The sequence below is a fragment of the Anarrhichthys ocellatus genome, unplaced genomic scaffold (genome assembly GCF_004355925.1).
Source record: "Anarrhichthys ocellatus isolate YVR2014 unplaced genomic scaffold, GSC_Weel_1.0 scaffold18, whole genome shotgun sequence".
NCBI lineage: Eukaryota > Metazoa > Chordata > Actinopteri > Perciformes > Anarhichadidae > Anarrhichthys > Anarrhichthys ocellatus.
Genome location: NW_022280048.1, coordinates 6,211,938 through 6,231,372, shown reverse-complemented (window position 1 = coordinate 6,231,372; position 19,435 = coordinate 6,211,938). Strand labels below are relative to the sequence as shown.

General features: G+C 41.3%; 1 protein-coding gene across 2 annotated transcripts in view; it reads right to left on the bottom strand.

Annotated features, from left to right (window-relative positions):
* cltca (clathrin, heavy chain a (Hc)) overlaps positions 1-18,929 on the bottom strand; it is a 30,925-nt gene extending 11,996 nt beyond the window's left edge. For both annotated transcript variants that reach the window (XM_031856994.1, XM_031856995.1), the window contains exons 1-11: positions 18,642-18,929; positions 9,263-9,470; positions 8,849-8,851; positions 5,556-5,824; positions 5,208-5,369; positions 4,971-5,084; positions 4,298-4,471; positions 1,497-1,694; positions 1,110-1,310; positions 539-691; positions 189-311 (exon numbers count right to left, since the gene is read on the bottom strand). In XM_031856994.1, the coding sequence (XP_031712854.1) occupies positions 189-311; positions 539-691; positions 1,110-1,310; positions 1,497-1,694; positions 4,298-4,471; positions 4,971-5,084; positions 5,208-5,369; positions 5,556-5,824; positions 8,849-8,851; positions 9,263-9,470; positions 18,642-18,683 (1,647 nt within the window). In that variant the 5' untranslated portion in view covers positions 18,684-18,929. The remainder of the gene's footprint in view (positions 1-188; positions 312-538; positions 692-1,109; positions 1,311-1,496; positions 1,695-4,297; positions 4,472-4,970; positions 5,085-5,207; positions 5,370-5,555; positions 5,825-8,848; positions 8,852-9,262; positions 9,471-18,641) is intronic.
* Between the last annotated feature and the right edge of the window lie 506 nt (positions 18,930-19,435).

Here is a 19,435-nt window from a genome sequence, read left to right as displayed (position 1 = left end):
TCAAATACTTTGTCAAGTTTCAAGGAACAGTAGACTTGGAGGTTAGTGCGAGACAACTTTTTTATAAAGTAAAATTGTGAGCTTACATCCCAAGAGTCTGCAGTTCTTTATAATTAGGAAGTACTTTATTAGCAAAATTAAAAGTTTTCCAGATGGATCAGTGGAAAACCAGCATCCCTTCCTCTGACCTGTGTGATGTCAGCCAGTGGCTCTTCATCCTGGACCAGCATCTGGGCAAACTGCAGGCCTTGTTCTGGGTTGATCCGCATCACATTCCTGAGCAGAAAGATCCAGTCAGGAGTATAGCCCACCTGGAACAGAAACAATGGATACATCTACATTATAATCAAGTCTTATATTCACTACACTTTATGGAGACGCACATCTTTATTGACAATATACTTGAAAACTACATCATTGAATTAGGCATTAGGGAAGGCTTTCTGTTTAGAAATGCATTTCACACAGTCCGCTCTCTCCTTTATTGGCCATGCATTTCAAACTTAAAGCGCTCAGACATCCTCTCAGACAGACGTACCTTCTTGGCGTACAGGACGATCTTGGGGAACTGACCAGTCTCTGCAAAGCACTGGATGACTTTGCTGGGGACGTTGGCCCTCAGGTAGACGCTGAGTGCCAAGGTGGGATCCACTGCCTTCACCAGGTCACCCAGTTCCTCCGAGCACTCCAACTGAAACGTAGGACAACTAACATCAGCATTGGAAGCAATTCAGGACAATTATAGCGGTATCGTGTCAATATACATAATGAAAACACACCCAGACCTTCAAATGAAAAAGGAGAGCCTACTAAGGTTAGGAAAATGAATAGCAAGTACAGTAAATGAATGGATGATTTAAAAAAATTAAAATACACAAATATATGCTGAATACAAAACTTGTGAAAATTTATATTTATATGAAATTATATCCCCCATCACAGATTCTGTTGTTTACCATTGTAGCACTACAATCTACAGTTTCTAAGGACAACGTCACAAATTCCTGACATAACGGATGTTCTCACATGATCCAATAGAATAGGCGAGTCACATAAACAAACAGCCAACTCAGGAAGAGCCTCTTCCTGTGGCTGGAGATCAGCAATACCTTGTCTTCCTTCAGCCATTTCTCCAGGAGCTGCTTTCGGCCCTGCTGGAGGACTGGCCTGCAAAGCTCAAGGGACTCAAACTTGTTGAGCTGACCCTGGTCCAACAGGATGCCGAAGTACTGCAGCAAAGGGGAGGTCTGGCCTGGCTGAGTTGGAACACCCTGGAAGCGACGGATGGTGTCTGGGGTTCGCAGGATACCCTGAGAGGGGGAAAAATCCACTGAAGGTGAGGGGAGATCTAAACGACTGATAAACGGCAAAACAAGTGGGAAGAATATAATGCAATCCAACACTGCAGTAAATACAACCATGTGGACTCTACACTCCTTTTTGTTCAGACTGTGTCAGAGTGCTGTTGATTGGTCCCATGCTAACAGGATGAGTACCTTTGGTGCATTGGCAGCAACCTTGGCGGCCTCGGAGTAGTTGGCCGCAGCAAACAGGTTGTTGAACTTGCGTGCAAAGAGCTCTTCACCACCGGCGAGGTTGTTGCGGACAGCTAAGCGGAGAGCCAGATCTGGGTTCTGGAGCACGTTAGTGATGTAGGGTATGATGTTTTCCTCCTCCACACAGACTGACAGCACCTGTGTTACAGGGAAAATAGAGAATGTTGTAGTACAGTTCACTAGAGACCAGACACTGCAATCCTGCTGACAGAGTTTAGCTCTTTGTTTGTATAAATCTGATGGAAAACACCACATTTCTGTTTCCTTCTTTTGTCTGTAGTTTGTCTCAGTTCAGTATCATCCACTCAGGACCTCTATCTGTAAAGGTCTGTCTAAAGTAAATGAATCTGCAGCCAGTCAAGGCATGACTCTTATATACAAAGCATCATGTCAACGTCAATGAAATCAAATGCACTGCTTCCTAACCCCCACAATGGCTCCGACTTAAAGCTAGGCTTACACAGATAGGTGGTCTTTTTTATTTGAACTCATCTTAGATACATCTAAACTAGGCTGGCATAAATCAACACATTCCTTATTCACATCCTGTGCCAGAAATTAGCAGAGTGGGCAGGCTCAGCTGAATGCAACTGTGGGCAATAGCACTAAATGCCATTAAACGCTGCCTGGCCCTGGGTTGTGGCTGCTGAATGCAAATGTATCATTAGTGGGTCAGTGTAACGGATGGCTTTTGTGAGCAGTCTGGCAACAGAAACAGAAAGGAGAATGAGTCGAATGAAAAGAGCAGGGCGGAGGATTGGGGAGGGGCGAAAGGAGAAAGACAGCCAGTGTTGGCCCCTCTACAAACAAGCCCAGCAGGTCAGTGCCCCCAGCTTTTAACACGGATGACTAGACCTCATTCTTCCAGCCACTAAAGCAAAGTCACTCACTGACTCTAATGTGGGTCGGCTAATTGGAGGTAGGCTGGTTGAAATAAAACATGGACAGAAAAGACGGGAGTAAAAATAGGTCCCGTAGAGGAGATTCTGTGTTCTACTCAGTATGTACGCCAAGTGTGGTCAGTGAGGATACGGCACCTGGAAGAGATGACCAATATTTAAGTCAGGAATGATAAAGAGAAAACAAGGCAGATATAATAAATCCTCTGGACAAGTGAGCCAATACTCAAGTTCATTTAAAATGTAACATGCCATTTAAATTATCAGAGTCTGATGGAAAGAAAGTTAAAAAAAAAAAAAAGAGACAAGCTTGCCAGAACAACTGTTCTCAACAACAGAGCACCAAGAGTCATATGACACATGAACTGTCGCATCAAGTGATATGCTGGCCCAGACACACACACACACACACACACACACACACACACACACACACACACACACAGAAGAGTAAAACTACGAAGAGACAAGGTGGAGGTTCTGATTGGACGAGAGGACCAGCACTAAGAGGATTCAGGGCACCAGGCTGTGCCTCCCTCTTGACATCATGTGCTGATGCGTGGTGGGCCCTTACCCCCCCCTCTTGCTTGTTCATTTTCTCTCATTCCTTCTCTGCTTGGTGTGCAGCAGTTCTGCAAGGCAGCTATCACCACTGCATGTCGATGTCAGGCCAGGTCCGACACATACACACTGCCCAGTCTGAGTCACAACATCAGAGATCCTGACGCTGCGACTCATAAGCAGACACTGCCAAGTCCATAGCTACCAATTAGAAACGTCCTGACAGCTACAGGGAACCAGTTAAGGCAGCGTCCAATAATACTGGAGAGACTGAAGCGTTCAAGTGAATATCAGACACTAAGTCGTAAAAAGGATTCAAACAAGGAGTCTTATGTTTAAACTAGTACCCATCTTTTTCTTGTCCAGCCATAACATCAACATCCTAGCACCTGACCTCAAAGTGGGGTTATGGTGGTATGTTTTTTCTCACCGCTGTGACAGCAGGGTTTTACCCCCCAGTGGGTTTTGCTTACAATTACCAAAGTCCTGTAATCCCACAACAGAAACATTAGCAAATATTAGATTAAAAAACAAAAAGAAATCGCCTCATTTGGTTAGATTTTGTTAATGCAAGTGCTTATGTTGCTTGTTGACCAAAGACAGTAGCAGATTTAAGAGGAATGTATTGGAAAAGCATTGTATTAATGTATGACTAAGTATCAGGTACCAAGTGGTGGCCTATTATCTCTCAGATCACTACCAGAAGTGTTTGTGTTCATGTGACTTGTGGAGACACAGATACGCACTTCACTGCGCAGCCATACAGCTAGATCTCTGTCACCGCCTCAGATCAGCTTTCCTCCCTTCGCTCAATTATTCATTTGGTGTGTGGCCTGGCTGGAACATTATTAATCAGCTGGCTGGATCCAGTTCTCCTCTCTGGTTCAGCTTTACAAAAGCAGTAAGACAACCTTCTCCCGTGTGTGTGTGTGTGTGTGTGTGTGTGTGCAACCCTACACCTTGGATTATTTATAATGCCTGCTGGCAAAGTCTGAGCCTGCCTGATGACGACAGACAAACAACGAGTTGTTGTTATTTCCCCATGCAGCAACTGATGATGTTGTGGTGGTTTACATTCACATCTGTGTCAGATTTCTTGTACACATGTTTGCTGATGACATAAGGGGTGCATGATAAAGAAGTGGTTCTGCTGTGGCTGTGTGTTAGAGGTTTAGAAAAATAGTTGGTTTCCTCACCAGAATTTTACAGTGACATGAACAACACATGGAAATGAAATGTATGTTTCGAATAGCTGCCTAGAGCACAGGTCGACCTTCTTACCTGTCCCTTCCTGTTGACCCCGATGATGCCTGCGGTGGCCTCATGTGGCGCAGTAACAAAGATGGTCTCTCCGCTGATGCGGTTCATGTAGATGCAGGTGCCCGTCTCCAAGTCATACAGGTGAATGTAGCCATATTTGGTAATGAGGAAAACCACATCTTGCTTGGAGCTTATCTGTCAAAAAACAAAGATGAAGTATAGAGTCTGTAAATCACATTATGGTTTTAAAGAAAGACCTCATGTAAACCCATGTAGCTTTATCAGCATACTGATTTCACGTTGAGCACGGGCCACTTTGTATTAGGTGCAACAGCCCGTTTGAAGTAGTTTGCTGTGTGGTCCAGCAGAGGGCATTCTTAAAAGCTTGACCTATTGCATGCCCTGTTGACCCATCAGTAAACTAAAATGATGAAGAAAAACGGACGACACTATTGCGCAAAGCCAAGGTTATCGCATAATCAGGACACCAAATGATCTAAGATGCAATGTGTGGAAATATTTTGGCAAGACATGGCTGTATGCTGACTTTATAAAAACAAAATGACTGCCTTTGCATTACGATCTATGTGTTGCCTTCTAATGAATTAAAAGGGAATTACATGTTCGTTCAAACTTGACATTTTGAAGAAGTGGCAGCCCCAGTCTGATTCAATTCTGGAAGTATGCTTCATACCTGCATGGCCACAGGGAAATCGTTCTGCGCTTCTGGAGGGAAGAACACATCCACTGCCTTCTTTGGAAATGGTTGGTTGCCAGTTGGTGGGGTCCCCACTTCAATGATATGCAGCTGCGTCAAAGAGAAAAAAAGAAAAGAAAAAAAAAAAAAACACGAGTGAGAAACTCAGGATTTGCAACGAGAATGCCAAATGGCATTAAAATCCTGTTTCCCCTAGTATGCAACACCAATCACCTTCCCTCCAGCCTGCCCTCTGACAGCAAAGCAGAACAAAGTGGACTCCTCTGTATTCCCCTCCATCTTGAACTGGGCGAAGCTGGCGGCATGGCCTTCAATGGGCTGAGAAACCTTTCTGTCAACAGAGTACAGCTGCATGGCTCCAACCACCCGATTTTGCTGAAAGGTAAAACAAACATTAATATGTCTAATAATATACATACTAAACCGACTGGCTAACCAGTGCTTAAGCTACGGCGTATCGATGGTTACTTATAAAGGCAAACAGGCTATCACTGTATATTCTGTGTGAGGAAGAACCGTCTCAATCTTAACTAAATATATTGGGTATTAGACTTTACGTACCTGGGCTGAGATGCCGATGAGAAGGAGCCATTTCTGCTTGGCGTCAGTGCGGTAGTTGATGATCTGGCATCCTGCCAGGCTGGAGTGGCGGTCAAAGACTTTCACAGGCTGTGAGTCACCCTCCATGCTCCAGTGGTAGACGGCATTGTCAGTCACAAGTGCAACTGTGTTGAGGGAGATCCACTTCCAGAAGGTAACATCGTCCGTCATGGTGTGCGCCTTCATCTTGCTCTTCATCTCGATGTTGAAGATCTGAAGGGTTTTGGAGGCTAGTGGGGGTGGGGGGGGGGGGGGGGGGGGGGAGGGGGCAGGAACCAGGCCCCAGAGGTAGGTTATAGTCTCTGACAACAGTGTGTCCCCACACACTTATAGGAAAGACCAAATTTTGATAGAAAAAGGAGATTCAAATTTGAAATATTGGTAGCCATGACAGAGGTCATCAAGCAACGATGCCATGACTGTTAGAAAGGGGATGCCATACATGCTGTAGTCGGAAATAGTGGTGTGTATCTGAAGTGTAGTGAACTGTCATAGAAAAACAAGTGAATTAAAATTTCGGCCTCCTGGGAGGCTACACAAGGAGTCACTGTGTCAGTCATGTGCACTTTAAGCAAGTCCATTATTCTGTCCTAAACTTAATTGGCATATTATAAAATGGCAGTCCAATAAGAACACACAACTGCAGAGTTCTCCAATGCCAGATGCATGTTGGATTATAGGTCAAATAAATTAAGAGTAAGGAGGAAAGTTATTTTTAGTGCATGTTAACTTAAACAATCCAGTGAGCAAAACTAAGACAACAATTGTTTGAGGGGCTTCCTGTGGTCTGTGAGAGTGTGAATGACAGAATACCTCTTTATCAGCATAATAGTCATAAAAAAAATTAAGAATATAGACTGATAAACAGTGTTTTACTAAACTGACCATAGCTTTTCAAAGAGGTTTCAACAATATACTCGGTATATATATGTCATGTATTGTCATGTCCGACTACGTGGCCCACCCCATCAAATGAACAGCCTTCATCGAGAGAGACGAAGCAGACAGAGTAGAAACAAGTAACAAACAACTCACAAAAAAGGCAAACACATCTGCGTCAATGTTGGAATACGACAGAAGCATGACGGATACAGGCACAATTAACGGGGAAGGGAGACTTTTGGACAAGAGTCGCAGGAAAGGTTTCCCATAATGATTATGTTTGATTGTTTACAATTGTAGTTCAATGTTTGTCCTGGTAACAGATCATAAACTACATGTTCACAAAAGGTTCACTCACCTGCACTTATATTTTTTAGTTAGGGTTAATTTCGTGAACTAAAGCTTTATTAAGAAGCAGTGTGACTGCCTTGTTTGCTCATTATTTAATACTCATCGACAGAGTGAGAAAAAGCAAAGACCAATGCGTTAGCACAACTTTCAAGATCAGTTTGTCATCACTAAGCCATGGGATCAGAGTACAGAAAGCAGTGTGGCGAATGGATCACTTGCAGCAGCAGCCAAATTTCAAAGAGCAAGCAAAGGGATTTTTAAATTGGATTATGATCAGCTGTTGGGAGGTGTGTGTGCGCATTGCGTCTGTCCTTCAGAAAGAGTGACATGAAAAGGTTATGGCTCGATACAAGGTCGGCTGAGAAGCATTATTATGGTAGAGTGAGCAGGGAAGACAGTGGGGGTAGAAAGAGTAAGGAAGAGTCTAACCTAACTCTACGCTGCATAATTAGTGAGGACAAGACAGGTACTATAACTTGAGCAAAATTGATCTGAAGCTCACCATAACACTGTTGAGCTACTCTAACTGTTCATAAAGTTAACATTGTTTTTTGTGGGAAACATTTTTACTGAGCTGTCCTTATCACTACAAGACCCAATTTACAGCTAGCGGATGTGATCAGTGTCTTCTTTGAGGCATTAACACAATAACTTTATCAGGGTGAAAGTCGCTTTAAACCAATCTTCTAAAGAGACAAAACAGAGCCTTATGCGTTTGCTGTGTTACATTTAAGGAGGCAGCATAATGTGAAGAGATGAAATTATTGTCGTGCCTGCATGTCACACGTTTGTCAGCTATGACCTAGAACTCTATAAAACTGCACATTGTACCACATTCTGTTTAACTAAATATAACTAATCCATAAATTCAAAGGGAGGAGAGCTACACACCGTCACACCTGCACAGATATTTCACCAACACCATTACAGGATCAATCCAATAAAAACACTTCTATCAGCTATTACCATCTCATTCCTCATTGTTAAACGTGAACACCAACTGATGTTCACGAGATATGTATGACTAATGATCTGGGGTAAATAATTTGGTCATGTCAATGCCCTAATGCTCATTGAGATGACATATTGAAGGACCTTAGACATCCATCCATTTCATAGCATAAGACTGGGACCACAGGCAGATAGTTAAGACACAAGCTGTTTGGCGCATGAGATGTTATTCTAATAGTTGGGAGGGGACAAGGCCACAAGCTGATTACAGCCAGATGGACACAGAGCTGTTGGATCAGCTGGGCAACAAGTGCTCTTGAACTCTATTTCTCACACCCTGACAAGCGAGCCTCACAGGTTATTATGCAAAATATCTTCTCGTCCCAGGTCACTCCTCATCTGGGACCAGTTGTGATAGAACCAATCAAAATCAAGTCAATGCAGCCATCACATGCCATTAGACTTCCCACATAGGTTAGCACAGTAAGTCTACGCTCTCTGGTAGTTGGAGAAAACTAATCTTCAGTCCTTGGTTTAGAGAACCACGAGTTGGTCAAAAGAATGATTGAAACAACAAATATTAAACACAGCTGGGAAACAAGTGAAACAGCAGGTTTGAGTGATGACCACTTCACACCAATGGAAGAATACATGGATTTCAAATAACAATTGAGAAGAAAATTAAATCATTTTTACCCACAGTATTACCACATTAAACAGGTTCTAATGTAATAAAAATGATGGTATGCCAGCAAGCTATAAGGCTGTGAAAGCTAAATCCTGTTTACAAAGAAAAGGTCCAAATAATTATCCAGAGATGGGTTTAGATATGTAAAATATTAAAAAGCTAAGCCATTAACAAACAGACTTTAAGAAAATTGTACCAAAACCCAAGTTTAAAGTGCCCAATGGTACACAATGGTTGATCAAGTCATGTCAGCCGTAATCAACATAGTCTATATGCTTCATTTGGTTACTGCAGAGGGCAAAGCTGAACGGGATAATTTCATAAATGCCATCTTGAAAACAGGATTTTACTTCCACAATGAAGAAGTTAAATTTCAACTCACCGTCTGCAAACACATAAGAAAGCAGTAAAGAAAAAAAAGAACATAGAAAAGACAAAAACAAAAACAACAAAAAAAGTCAAAGCAATCATGGATGCTGGACAAAAATAATAAAAATATGCTACTTTGAATATTTACAGGACAAATGTCTGGAAGAAACACACATTGGCCGATAAAACCTATTTCACAGTGGAAAACTAAAGTAGCTGGATGTTTATGGACATAAATAGATGAGAATAAATTCTAAATATTCTTAACTATTTAATGGATGATGCCGCTATATTGAACAAACATGTCAGAACAGAGTGCTACAGGCCCCTTACGGGGATTAGTTAAAAAACACTGAAATAATATAATGTAGTTTCAGTTTCACCGATTTAGAGAAATGTGGTCTGCAATGCCAACACACTGCCTTACCTTTAAGTGCAATGACTTTGCTGGCTGGATTCATGATGGCGCTGTCGGCTGAGATGGGCCTGCGGATGGGTGTATTGGGGTCTGCCATGTCAATGATCACCACCTGACTCTGCTCACCCACCTTCTCACGGATACAGATGAACTTATCCGACTCCATGGTTAGGGTGCTGAAGCCTATGTTGGATGGATTGATCCCTAAGTTTTGGAGCTAAGAGAAAGGTGGGGAAATGGGGGGGGGGGGGGGGAAGATATGTTAGGTTAAAAGAAAATAGCCTGCAAAACAGTTACATATAATTTGCACAGATAATCAGTGCCAATATTGAGATCACATTCTTTTTGCCACAATCATCATCTCCAGGCTGCCATTTGCCAAGGGGCAGTTCAAATGCATTTCAACTTAACTGCAAGCCAGTGCAGTATTTCCTCAGAGATGTCCAGGCAACCATGTGGCGAAATAACCGGAGGGGAAAAAAGAAAAAAAAAAAAAAACAACTTGTCGGACAGCAGGAAGTGACTTTCAAGTTTTGTAGTGAGTGTCAGGCGGCTCACGAGCCCCAGTTAACATTGTACACAGCAATTATTATTTCTAACAGTCAAATTAAATAAATGCCTGGTCCTGATCGAACAACAACAGTGTCCAAGAAGAAGGCTTGGACACTCTGGTCAGCTGCCTCACACTACCACAGCCAGCTGATGAGGTCATCAAGCCTGACACTGAACAGCAGCTCTGTGGACACATGGAGCTGTGGCGCGGTCACAATGGTTAGAGAGCTGGGCTGGGCAGAGGGCTAACCCACCGCCAAATTCTCAAAGCAGGGGCCAAAGAGTTCACTACAACAATATTACACCACACTGTAGTCTCACTGCAGTCTGAATACCAGACGCCGAACAAGGTCCGACTTCTTGCAACCGAATGCATTTGGGGAGCGGTTTGTCAAGGCTACGAGTAACACTATAGACTTTTTTTGTCAGAACTAATGTCCTTACAATCACCTGTGATAAAGAATTAATGCTAAATTGACTCAACCAACAAAGTAAAAGTTTGGCTTCAGTTTCCCTGATTTCCCTAATGTCCCTGCAGAACAGATACAGGACATAAAAAGGTTTAATCAAAGCAAAAGCCCGAGGCTATGGGTGAAATGCTTTGCAGCACATATTCCAACACCAACAAGATCTGCAGCCCGGTTTACTGCCAAGGCTGGAAACAGGGCATCCTGCCTGCCTCACACAAACCCTGACACAGCACAACCTACGAGGGCACTGCCTGAACAGCTCTGGGCAGGAGTGTCAAGACTCTGGTACAAGTACAAACCGTTCATCATTGTTACAATTCTAAAATGAAACCACTGCAAACCAGATTTTAACAACAACACTGAATATAGCAAACAGACAAAAGGCTTTCACTACACAAACGGAACTTCGCTGTCTTCTTGCTAACAAATTGCAAAGCTAGCACTGTGAAGTAAACCTGGAGGAAATGAAACTACGTTTGCTGTTGCAATTTCCTCTACTTTCGCAACCTAACAGCAATATGCCTCAGTTGTACAAATTACACTGGAGCTTGATTTCCTGATCAAACTTGAGGCACAGCAGCTCTGTAGAGACATCATTACAAATGTCTTTTGTAGTCAATTACTTACCTTTGTTGTGACATAATTTCCATTTACCTTAACAGGCCAGATACAATTATTTCCACACATGGAGACAAGTACCTTGAACATGTACTTAAAAACAAATGGAATAAATATAAACAAATAATTACTTACAAATATGTATTTGCATTACAATATTTAGCTGCCATTAAAACATCTGATTATTTTATCCCAATCAAGAAAATGCTAAAAGATCCATCTAACTACCCATCATTAAGTACAATCTGTGGTGTTTAGTAAATTCTTATTAAAAAAAAAAAAAAAAAATAGTATTACAGCAAACTGTGATAAGATCAAAATCTTAAGCAGACAGGTGTACACGAATGTGTACCGATGGTCATGAATAACAGACAACTCTCTATATTGAAACTACTTTAAGATCTTTTGGCTGAACAGGGAAATGTTAAATTAGCATTCTAATGACTACTGGCAAGTATTAATGACTGCTTTACTTTACCAATCACTCATAATTTGTGGCCACATAATTTACATTTTCAAATGTCAAGAGTAGTTTTGTGAACACAAATTGGATCTCTACAAATAAGCCTTTAAGCTGCCAGCCACACCAGTGTTTGGTGGCGTCGAGTTTTCATTTCAAGGCTTGCCAATGATAAAATGTGGCTCCACTGTCAACAATCGGCTGCAGTCTAGTCCTAATCGGCAAACAGAAACCACAGTTCCAGGAAATGCTCAACGAAATGGGAACACCTTTTATCAATGACAGGACACACCCTCCCCTCAGCCTGCCCCACCCACATTCTTTCACTAGTGTGTAACCCCGTTCCCTCTCAGTGACACTGCGATAAACGACCTTACCGAACAAGTCTTACTACCAGCTATGGGGAAAGAACTGAAACATGGTCTGTAGCAAGCGTTCACCACAGGGTTTCATGGTTGTTCATTACTTGAGGGTGACATCATACAGCAACGTCATTGTAGCTTCCATGCTTCTTATCGCTGCCATTGTCCGGTACACCAGCCTTGTTTACTCAAGCAACATTTATTTAAACGCCAAACAAAGGGAAAGAGCCCGCAGAGCAAAGACGCTTTACTAAGTAGTAAACACTTTCTTTAACTTGTCTCTGTAACCTCTATAAACCAGACTGAGGTATGCCTACGTGTTAAGCAGGACAGGAGGCTATCCTCTATCATTACACAATAGCTTTCTAGACAGATTTACTTGCTCTCTCTCACTCTACCATCTGTCATCTATTCTGGGATCAGCAGGAAGTCCTTTCATTCACAATGAATAGCATTCGTAAAACAGGAAAGAGCAGCATGGCCTAATCACAGTGAATATGTTACCTCCGTTCCCTGGACTAAATAACAACAAACTGTCAGACGTTGCAATGCCGGAACATGGACCACACCCCAGTTTGGTCTGTCAGACTGGTTTGCTATGGAAACCTTAAAGTAATAAACTGCTGGTGGGTCAACACTCCTGTGACATCAATGAACAGGAATTTGGGTTAAAGCAGGTCAAACCAGTGGAGTTACAACCCGTGTGGAAAATCATTGAGTCGTTTAGTCTAGCCCGCCCTGGCCCTGCTGCTTTTAGCTCTGCTGTTAAATAAACAACTTTTCTATCGTTGCATACGTTACATACATGAAATTCGACCTCTGCCTTTAACCCATCCTAAGCGTTAGGAGCAGTGGGCTTCAGGGTCTCGCTCAAGGACACATGCAGAGAGGAGGGGCCGGGCCCAAGCATTCATGGGCAGATGCCAGCCTAAAACCTATAAATCCATCTGCAGCTAATTAACAACAGTTTAGCAAGAGGAGACTGGTCAGAAATCTAAGTGAGGAGGAATGTCATGTGTATGCTAGCATGATGATCAACAGACTAATCTGCTGACTGTGTACAACGCATGCAACACAAACCTTGCTAACAGAGAAAAAAGCAAAGTCAAAAGAAGAAATAATCAATTTGCATGAGGACCTGAACGCTATTGTTGCAAAGAATAGGCCAGCTAGCCAGAGAAATGGCAGCAACAAATTGCCAACAAGAGTCACTATTATACACTATGCATTACCATCATTAATCACTTGACAGTTAACCCAGCCTCGATACTTTACTCCATTTTAATCACTTTAAGAACGGTGTCTTCAATGGCATCATCATAGTAGGGCATGTCCCTGTAAGGCAATATTTTTCCAACCGAGTCTCACAGAAAGCTCATCAGTTGATGTCAGCCATCAACACTTTTATCAGGACAGTGTCAGGAAATGAGTGCTTACTGCATTCACACCAATCAGTCAAGTTAACATGATGATCTACTCCAAGGAATCCGTTACAAGAATGTCATAGTTGATAATTTTGTACAAAAACATGTTATCAAAGTTTATGTCATGAAAGTCAAGAAGTCCATGAGATATTAAAAGAAATCAGTTGCTGTGACACAGCAATACTGTTCTCATACTTTTTTGCCACCAGAAAAAGTAGTGGCCAAGCATGCAAACACTCACAACCCCGATTACATGTCATAGATGGATTAAGTGTAATAAACCCTCACTCTGAAGGTGCAGCAAGCGCTTCACTGTGGAGGAGAACCAAAACAAATCAGCTCAAGCCCAAGCAATTCCCCCCCTCTCATCAGGAAAGGAGAACTAATTATCTTGATTTCATTGTAGTACCACCACGGTTCTGTGACTATAATGCTTGGTTCGGATTCAGACGTCAAAATAAATGCTATTTAATTAGTATCTGCCCTGATTTATTACTAAACAAACATTTAAAGGAAGTACAACAAAGTACTAACTTTTGGCATCAAATTACTTAAACATCTTTGTATTTTTCTTCAGCATGTGAACCCATGAGAGCTTCCCTGCAACTGTTGTAATATCAGGCATATATTTGATATGGGTCCAAAATCCCAACACATGTTTATGCAACTCTTAGCCAATGCAAATAACTGATGCATCCACGCAGCCCTAGTGCTGATGTTTTCCTGCTCATTTGAGATGATCCATAGCAAACAGTCATCCAGCTCAGAGGACACATGTTCTCTCGTAAGAAAGCTCAGTAAAACTGAGTAAAGTCAAAGTCAAAATTGAGCTGATGGTTGCTTTTCATGAATCAGCCAGCACATATGAACTATTTCTAACGACGCCAGGGGAATCACATTTGTTGATTTAACCTGTATGCTCCTCCTTCAAAGGAAAGCAGTGTCTTGCTCAGCAGAAAAAATGCTGTGTGTGTGTCCCGCACATGTAAAGTTCAAGGGAGGGCAGGATGTGCTATGTAATGTGCTGAGGCTTGCAGCACTTCATTGCTGTGCTCCACAACAGGAAACCAGGGACCCTTTGTCTACCAGGACTGAAACAACAGGCCTGCCCAGTGCTGCCTCCTCCACTACCATGTGACACGTGTGGGAGACATGTGACCAGCCCAGGGGTGAGGAGCAAGAGGGCTGCCTTTACTGTTACTGATAAATCGAGAGGGGGGGAATGCATGCATTTCTGGAGCTCATCCAGCTCCACTCCAGGCCAGTTCTGCTGAGGTGGTTTTGGGACTGCAGTTTCCTTTTTTCTCACAAATGCACGCTTTATCTTACATTTAGACAGTGCTGCAGAATGTCATGTGTTCAGCAGTTCTGTATCCTCACCGGCATGTCACGAGATATCAGCTGGTCAGTTACCCGCACAGTTCAAAGTGCACCATCCAACCCTTGTACGGTAATAGCAATCTAATGCTATTCTCTCTAGGCTAACAGTAGGGATGTAATGGTACTTGTATGTGCCACAAACAAATCATACTTATTACAAAACAATGGAAATTAATCTGAATTATATGCATTAATTGTCAGCACTGCCAGATTACAAGTCCCATCTTTTTAGAGTATTCAGCGAACTAAGTCCTTTCTCAGACCTCAAACATCTAATTTAAAACTATCCACATTCATCTGAATGAACTTGATTGCCAATTACACTTGTTTCTTTCCCTCAAATCACCATTCAGGGCAAATTTGCAAATATTAGTCACAAAGTTGGCAGCTGGGATCTGAGGACAGTGCCCACTTAAGTAAGGTAGTAACTCCTAATGGGTGTTTACAACAGAACGTAAGGGTAATCATTTATATTTATATTAAGTTTGCCTTTGTTTCCTCTTTCAAAAGTTTTGATAACTCTGGGTTCGTGTGATTCTCTGCAGCTATTCAGGGTTGATTAAGTGTCTGACTAAAAAGTGGTCAGATCTGAAGAAAAAAGCGATGCCATGAAACTTTAGTATTAAAATATGTAAGTAAACTTTTTTATTTATGATACGATTGATATAAAATAGACTTCATATTAGACATTTAACAAGAAGGTTCTTGAGTAAGGACAGTTGGAAATGTTTTGTAAACATAACTGATTACTGTGTATACTAACAAAACATACACATGTAGAGAAAGTAAATTAACAGCAACATGTCATTACGGACATGCACGTGAAATACTGTGTTGAATTAAGACAATATTTGATAAGCTGAGGCTTTTCACTCAATTAATCATCAACAGTGCCTATTTGGCCCAGGAAAGGAAACCTGGATTGTCAAACCATGCTTACTAAATACTATATGCAAGGGAAAACTTTGTCAACAAAGACTGGGCACCATGTTATCATTACGTAAACAGGACCGAGAGCCATTTTTAATTATCAGACAACCAACTTCCAGGTAGGTATGTGTATCGAGGATACTAGTTCCTTACTGATCAGAACCTTTCCACTGATATGCTCCTGAGAAGAAAGCCGCTAGTCAGTAAATTGTTCATTTAACATTTTTTAAAACATATTTCCAGAACGCATGACATATTTCATATAGATCACGTGATAAACTGATTGCATATACAATGTTGTGTAGGGATGCACTAAGTTACAGGTATTTTACTTGACACTTGTGCAATTAAAGTTCTTTAACTGGAGTCTGCACTACACTATATAAATGGATGATATATAAAAATGCAAGCCATGCAAGTAGACCGGATGAGAGAAGACACACAATTGCAAAGTTTGAGGGAGGAAGACGGGGAGAGAGAGAACTGGAGAGAGAGCACAGACAAAGGTAAATGCTTCCTTTCAAGCTGTCGTAGGCAATGCACAGCTGTCTACGTGTGTTAGCTTCGTACATTAACTCAAAAATTCCTGTAGGCGATGTCAATGAGAGAATCATGCGTGTAAGCTTCAGTAAAAAAGTAGCATCATCAAAAGTATCATTTAGACAACTGAGAAGTATAACATCTTGATCATTTTACCACACTTTCATTAGATAGACGATCAATTTATCAGTGCGCCTTTGATACTGCTCTGTGATTATTCAAAATCACAGAAAGATGGACAGCTTCAGGAGATATTCACTATGATACTGTTTAACGTTAACTTTATTAACACAACTACATATACTAGCATCTTAAACTATAGGCCTATACAAAATAAGAGTTCTTTAAGAAGTTTTACGAGACTTTGTTCAAATGGCTTACTTGAAACCAATTGCACAAAACAATCTTCATATCAACTCTCACTGACCCATAATAACAGAAGGCTCAAAAGGCATCAATAAACTAGGAGAACTTCCTTCCTGCTACCAGGGTGCACCTGGAATCTTATTCCACCTGATAAACTCATTAACAAGATTAATGAACAGACTTCTCAGAACAAACCTATTATAAATGAGCCAACACAAAAAAAGAGGCAACTGTGACAATTTATCGATTTCAGGTTATATCGTCCAGCTTTAATATTCTGCATCATCTGCTCAAGTGATGCGTGCTGTGAAACATGCATGAAACAGCATATGCAGGTCATGCATTAGTGATAGTTGCTGGAGATCTCTTGGGAGTTGATTAGTCACAAAAAAAGACCTTGTGACGCGTCAATGACACAAAACAGGAGAAGCGCACAGTTCATATCACTAGATAGATCAGAACTAGAGTGCGTTACAGTTAGTACTCTGACTAAAATGCAAGCCGTTGTTACATCATTCTTAAAAAAAATGCACGTAAAAGTAAAACGTATCAACAAGTATGAATGAGAAGAAGCTACATGTGAAATACACTGGTTCCCTGAATGAAAGCTTATAGTAAAATTCAAAAGCTACAACGGTATGATTTCATTACAAAGATGTAGTGTCAGGACATGATTGCAAAACTTTCACTTTACTAAAGATAAAATATTAGCTCAATTATAATTCAGAGTATCCACAGTAAGTCACCACAGACTGCAGTGCTGCACTGTAAATTAGTTTGTCTTTTGTTTCAACATCATCAAAAGCAAACAAAAACAACAAAAAAAAATAAAAAATCAAGACAAATCTAAAGACAGCAACCACCTGCTTTGAACAAGAACCCAACCTCACAAGATATGTAAGAACTGTGATAGTGTCATGGTGGCAGGAAGAAATAATAAGACCAGTAGGCCTTCAAACATTCATCTGCTAAGCTGTCACTGAACAAGGTACTGAAAGTCACAATCTACTCCAATAGTACTGACCCTGACCTCACATCAGGGATCAGTGTCAAAGCACTGTTATTACCAAGTGTTGAACAAAGGGAAATTAAGGGAAAAAAACAGCAACAAGAATAGCCTGGATCACAAGGAAATTGTCTAACTTTTAGCTCAAAGTCATCAGTCACATAAGCCTGTGAAGCCCAAAGCTGTTTTTTTTTTTTTGGGAAAACAAATAAAAAGTTTGAACAAACAAATGACAGTCTTAAAGCCAATAGGTGAAGAGATCATATAAATCACCTGAGGCTTGACTGAAACGCCACTATCATTTATTCATTACATCTTGAAAGTCAGCCCTCCGGACTGAATCCATAAGCGTGGAGAGCCATGGATGTTTCCACTTCCTCAACCTGACCAACTGGCAGTTTAAATCGGAGTTATAGCAAAGGTGTGGCCATTTAAACCAAGAAGCAAGCCCAGTCCATATAGTGCAGAGGCCTGCACATGAAGGAAACCACCTGTTTTCTAGTATTACAGACGTGTGTGATACCCGCTTTGTTTCTACCATATCAAAGGAATGGACAAGCTAACACATTACGTGACCATATCTACAACCTGTCAACGTCATTATCCTCCTGTGGTCGGATAATCGCTTTCAACGTTACACGACAATGCATATTCGAGATTATGTAAACGCTAAACCAGTAGGTTAACTGTAAAAGTGTAAATATGTTTTACTTAACACTCAGCTGTCACGTGACTATATGGGAAGTGGTGTACGAACTGCGGTTCGACCAGGTCAGTGCAGGTAATACGATAATTAACAACTAAATATACAACGTTAGTTAATTATCCTCAAAGAAGCATCGACAGTGCCCATTTGTACTAATATTATAGCGATGTGTAACGTTACTCTGATAACACATTGAGAATATGTTCACTGCCGATAGTTATACGTTACGTTAACTCATAAGAAATGGCTGGGACAACGCAACATTTATGATTACGACTCGATAGCCTTTGTATAAACCTTTTGTTTGTGTCGCCCAGTGGCAGGCTTTCGTCGTTTAACGTAAATCACGATCCAGGGTGGTTAGTCAAAGTGTTAGCTAGAAGGCTAGATGCTAACTAAGATAAACGTCATCCACCCTGCCAAGCTAGTTAGCATAGCTCGCGTTAGCTACCTCAGCTTGTTAGCAATCCTTAATTTGTGTTTGAAAAGTCCCTTGAGTCACTCGGAATATCGCAGTGATTAAGACTGAAAGACAACTTTACCAAACAATTCAACCATTCATTCATCCACATACCTGCAGGTGCTCCTGAAAGCGAATAGGCAGGATCTGAGCCATGGCGGGTCCTCTCACTCTCCTCCGCTTCTAATGCTAACAAATTACGGCTTCTTCTCTTAGATCCTAGCCAGACAGCCAACAGGATTCTAGTCTAAAGTCCAAATGAATTAGTAGTAAGCCTTGTGTAAAACCTGCTGTCGGTGTGGTGGTACTTTATAATTCGTCCCTCAACTGTTTACTTGCGGTCTTCCCCTGGCTAACAACCGACTGCCACTACACCGACTCCCTGGTCCTGCAATGGCGGGTGGAGGTTGGTCTGAAGATAAAATATCCCGGAAATGGAAGTCCACTCGGTGAGGCGGATGAATACGCAGTCACACTTTTTAAAAGTGCATCATGGCGTGTATAATCACTATTTCATTGGTATATTTAAAAATATTTAATACATTTAATGTTGTATTTGAATTACCAAACAGTGACACAAGACCTGGACATATAAATATATAAAAAATAAATGTGAAACTGGAACTACTTCTTTCTATTCGCCCTATGATTTTTGCCACATCATTCGTCTTTGTAAATTAACGTCAGTCCTACGTATTGTTACACTTGTTCCTCTCAGCCAATCAGAACACTCTTAACTCAAGCCAGAAATTCAACTTTATCTTGTTCTCAATAACCATATAATTGTATCTAAATTATTTTTCATATGCTCCCAGTCAGCATGCTTCACATTCTCTATTATCATATGGTCATAAATCACCATTCACCCTTATGTTAGACTGTCATTTTTTACACTGAGAAGTTACTTC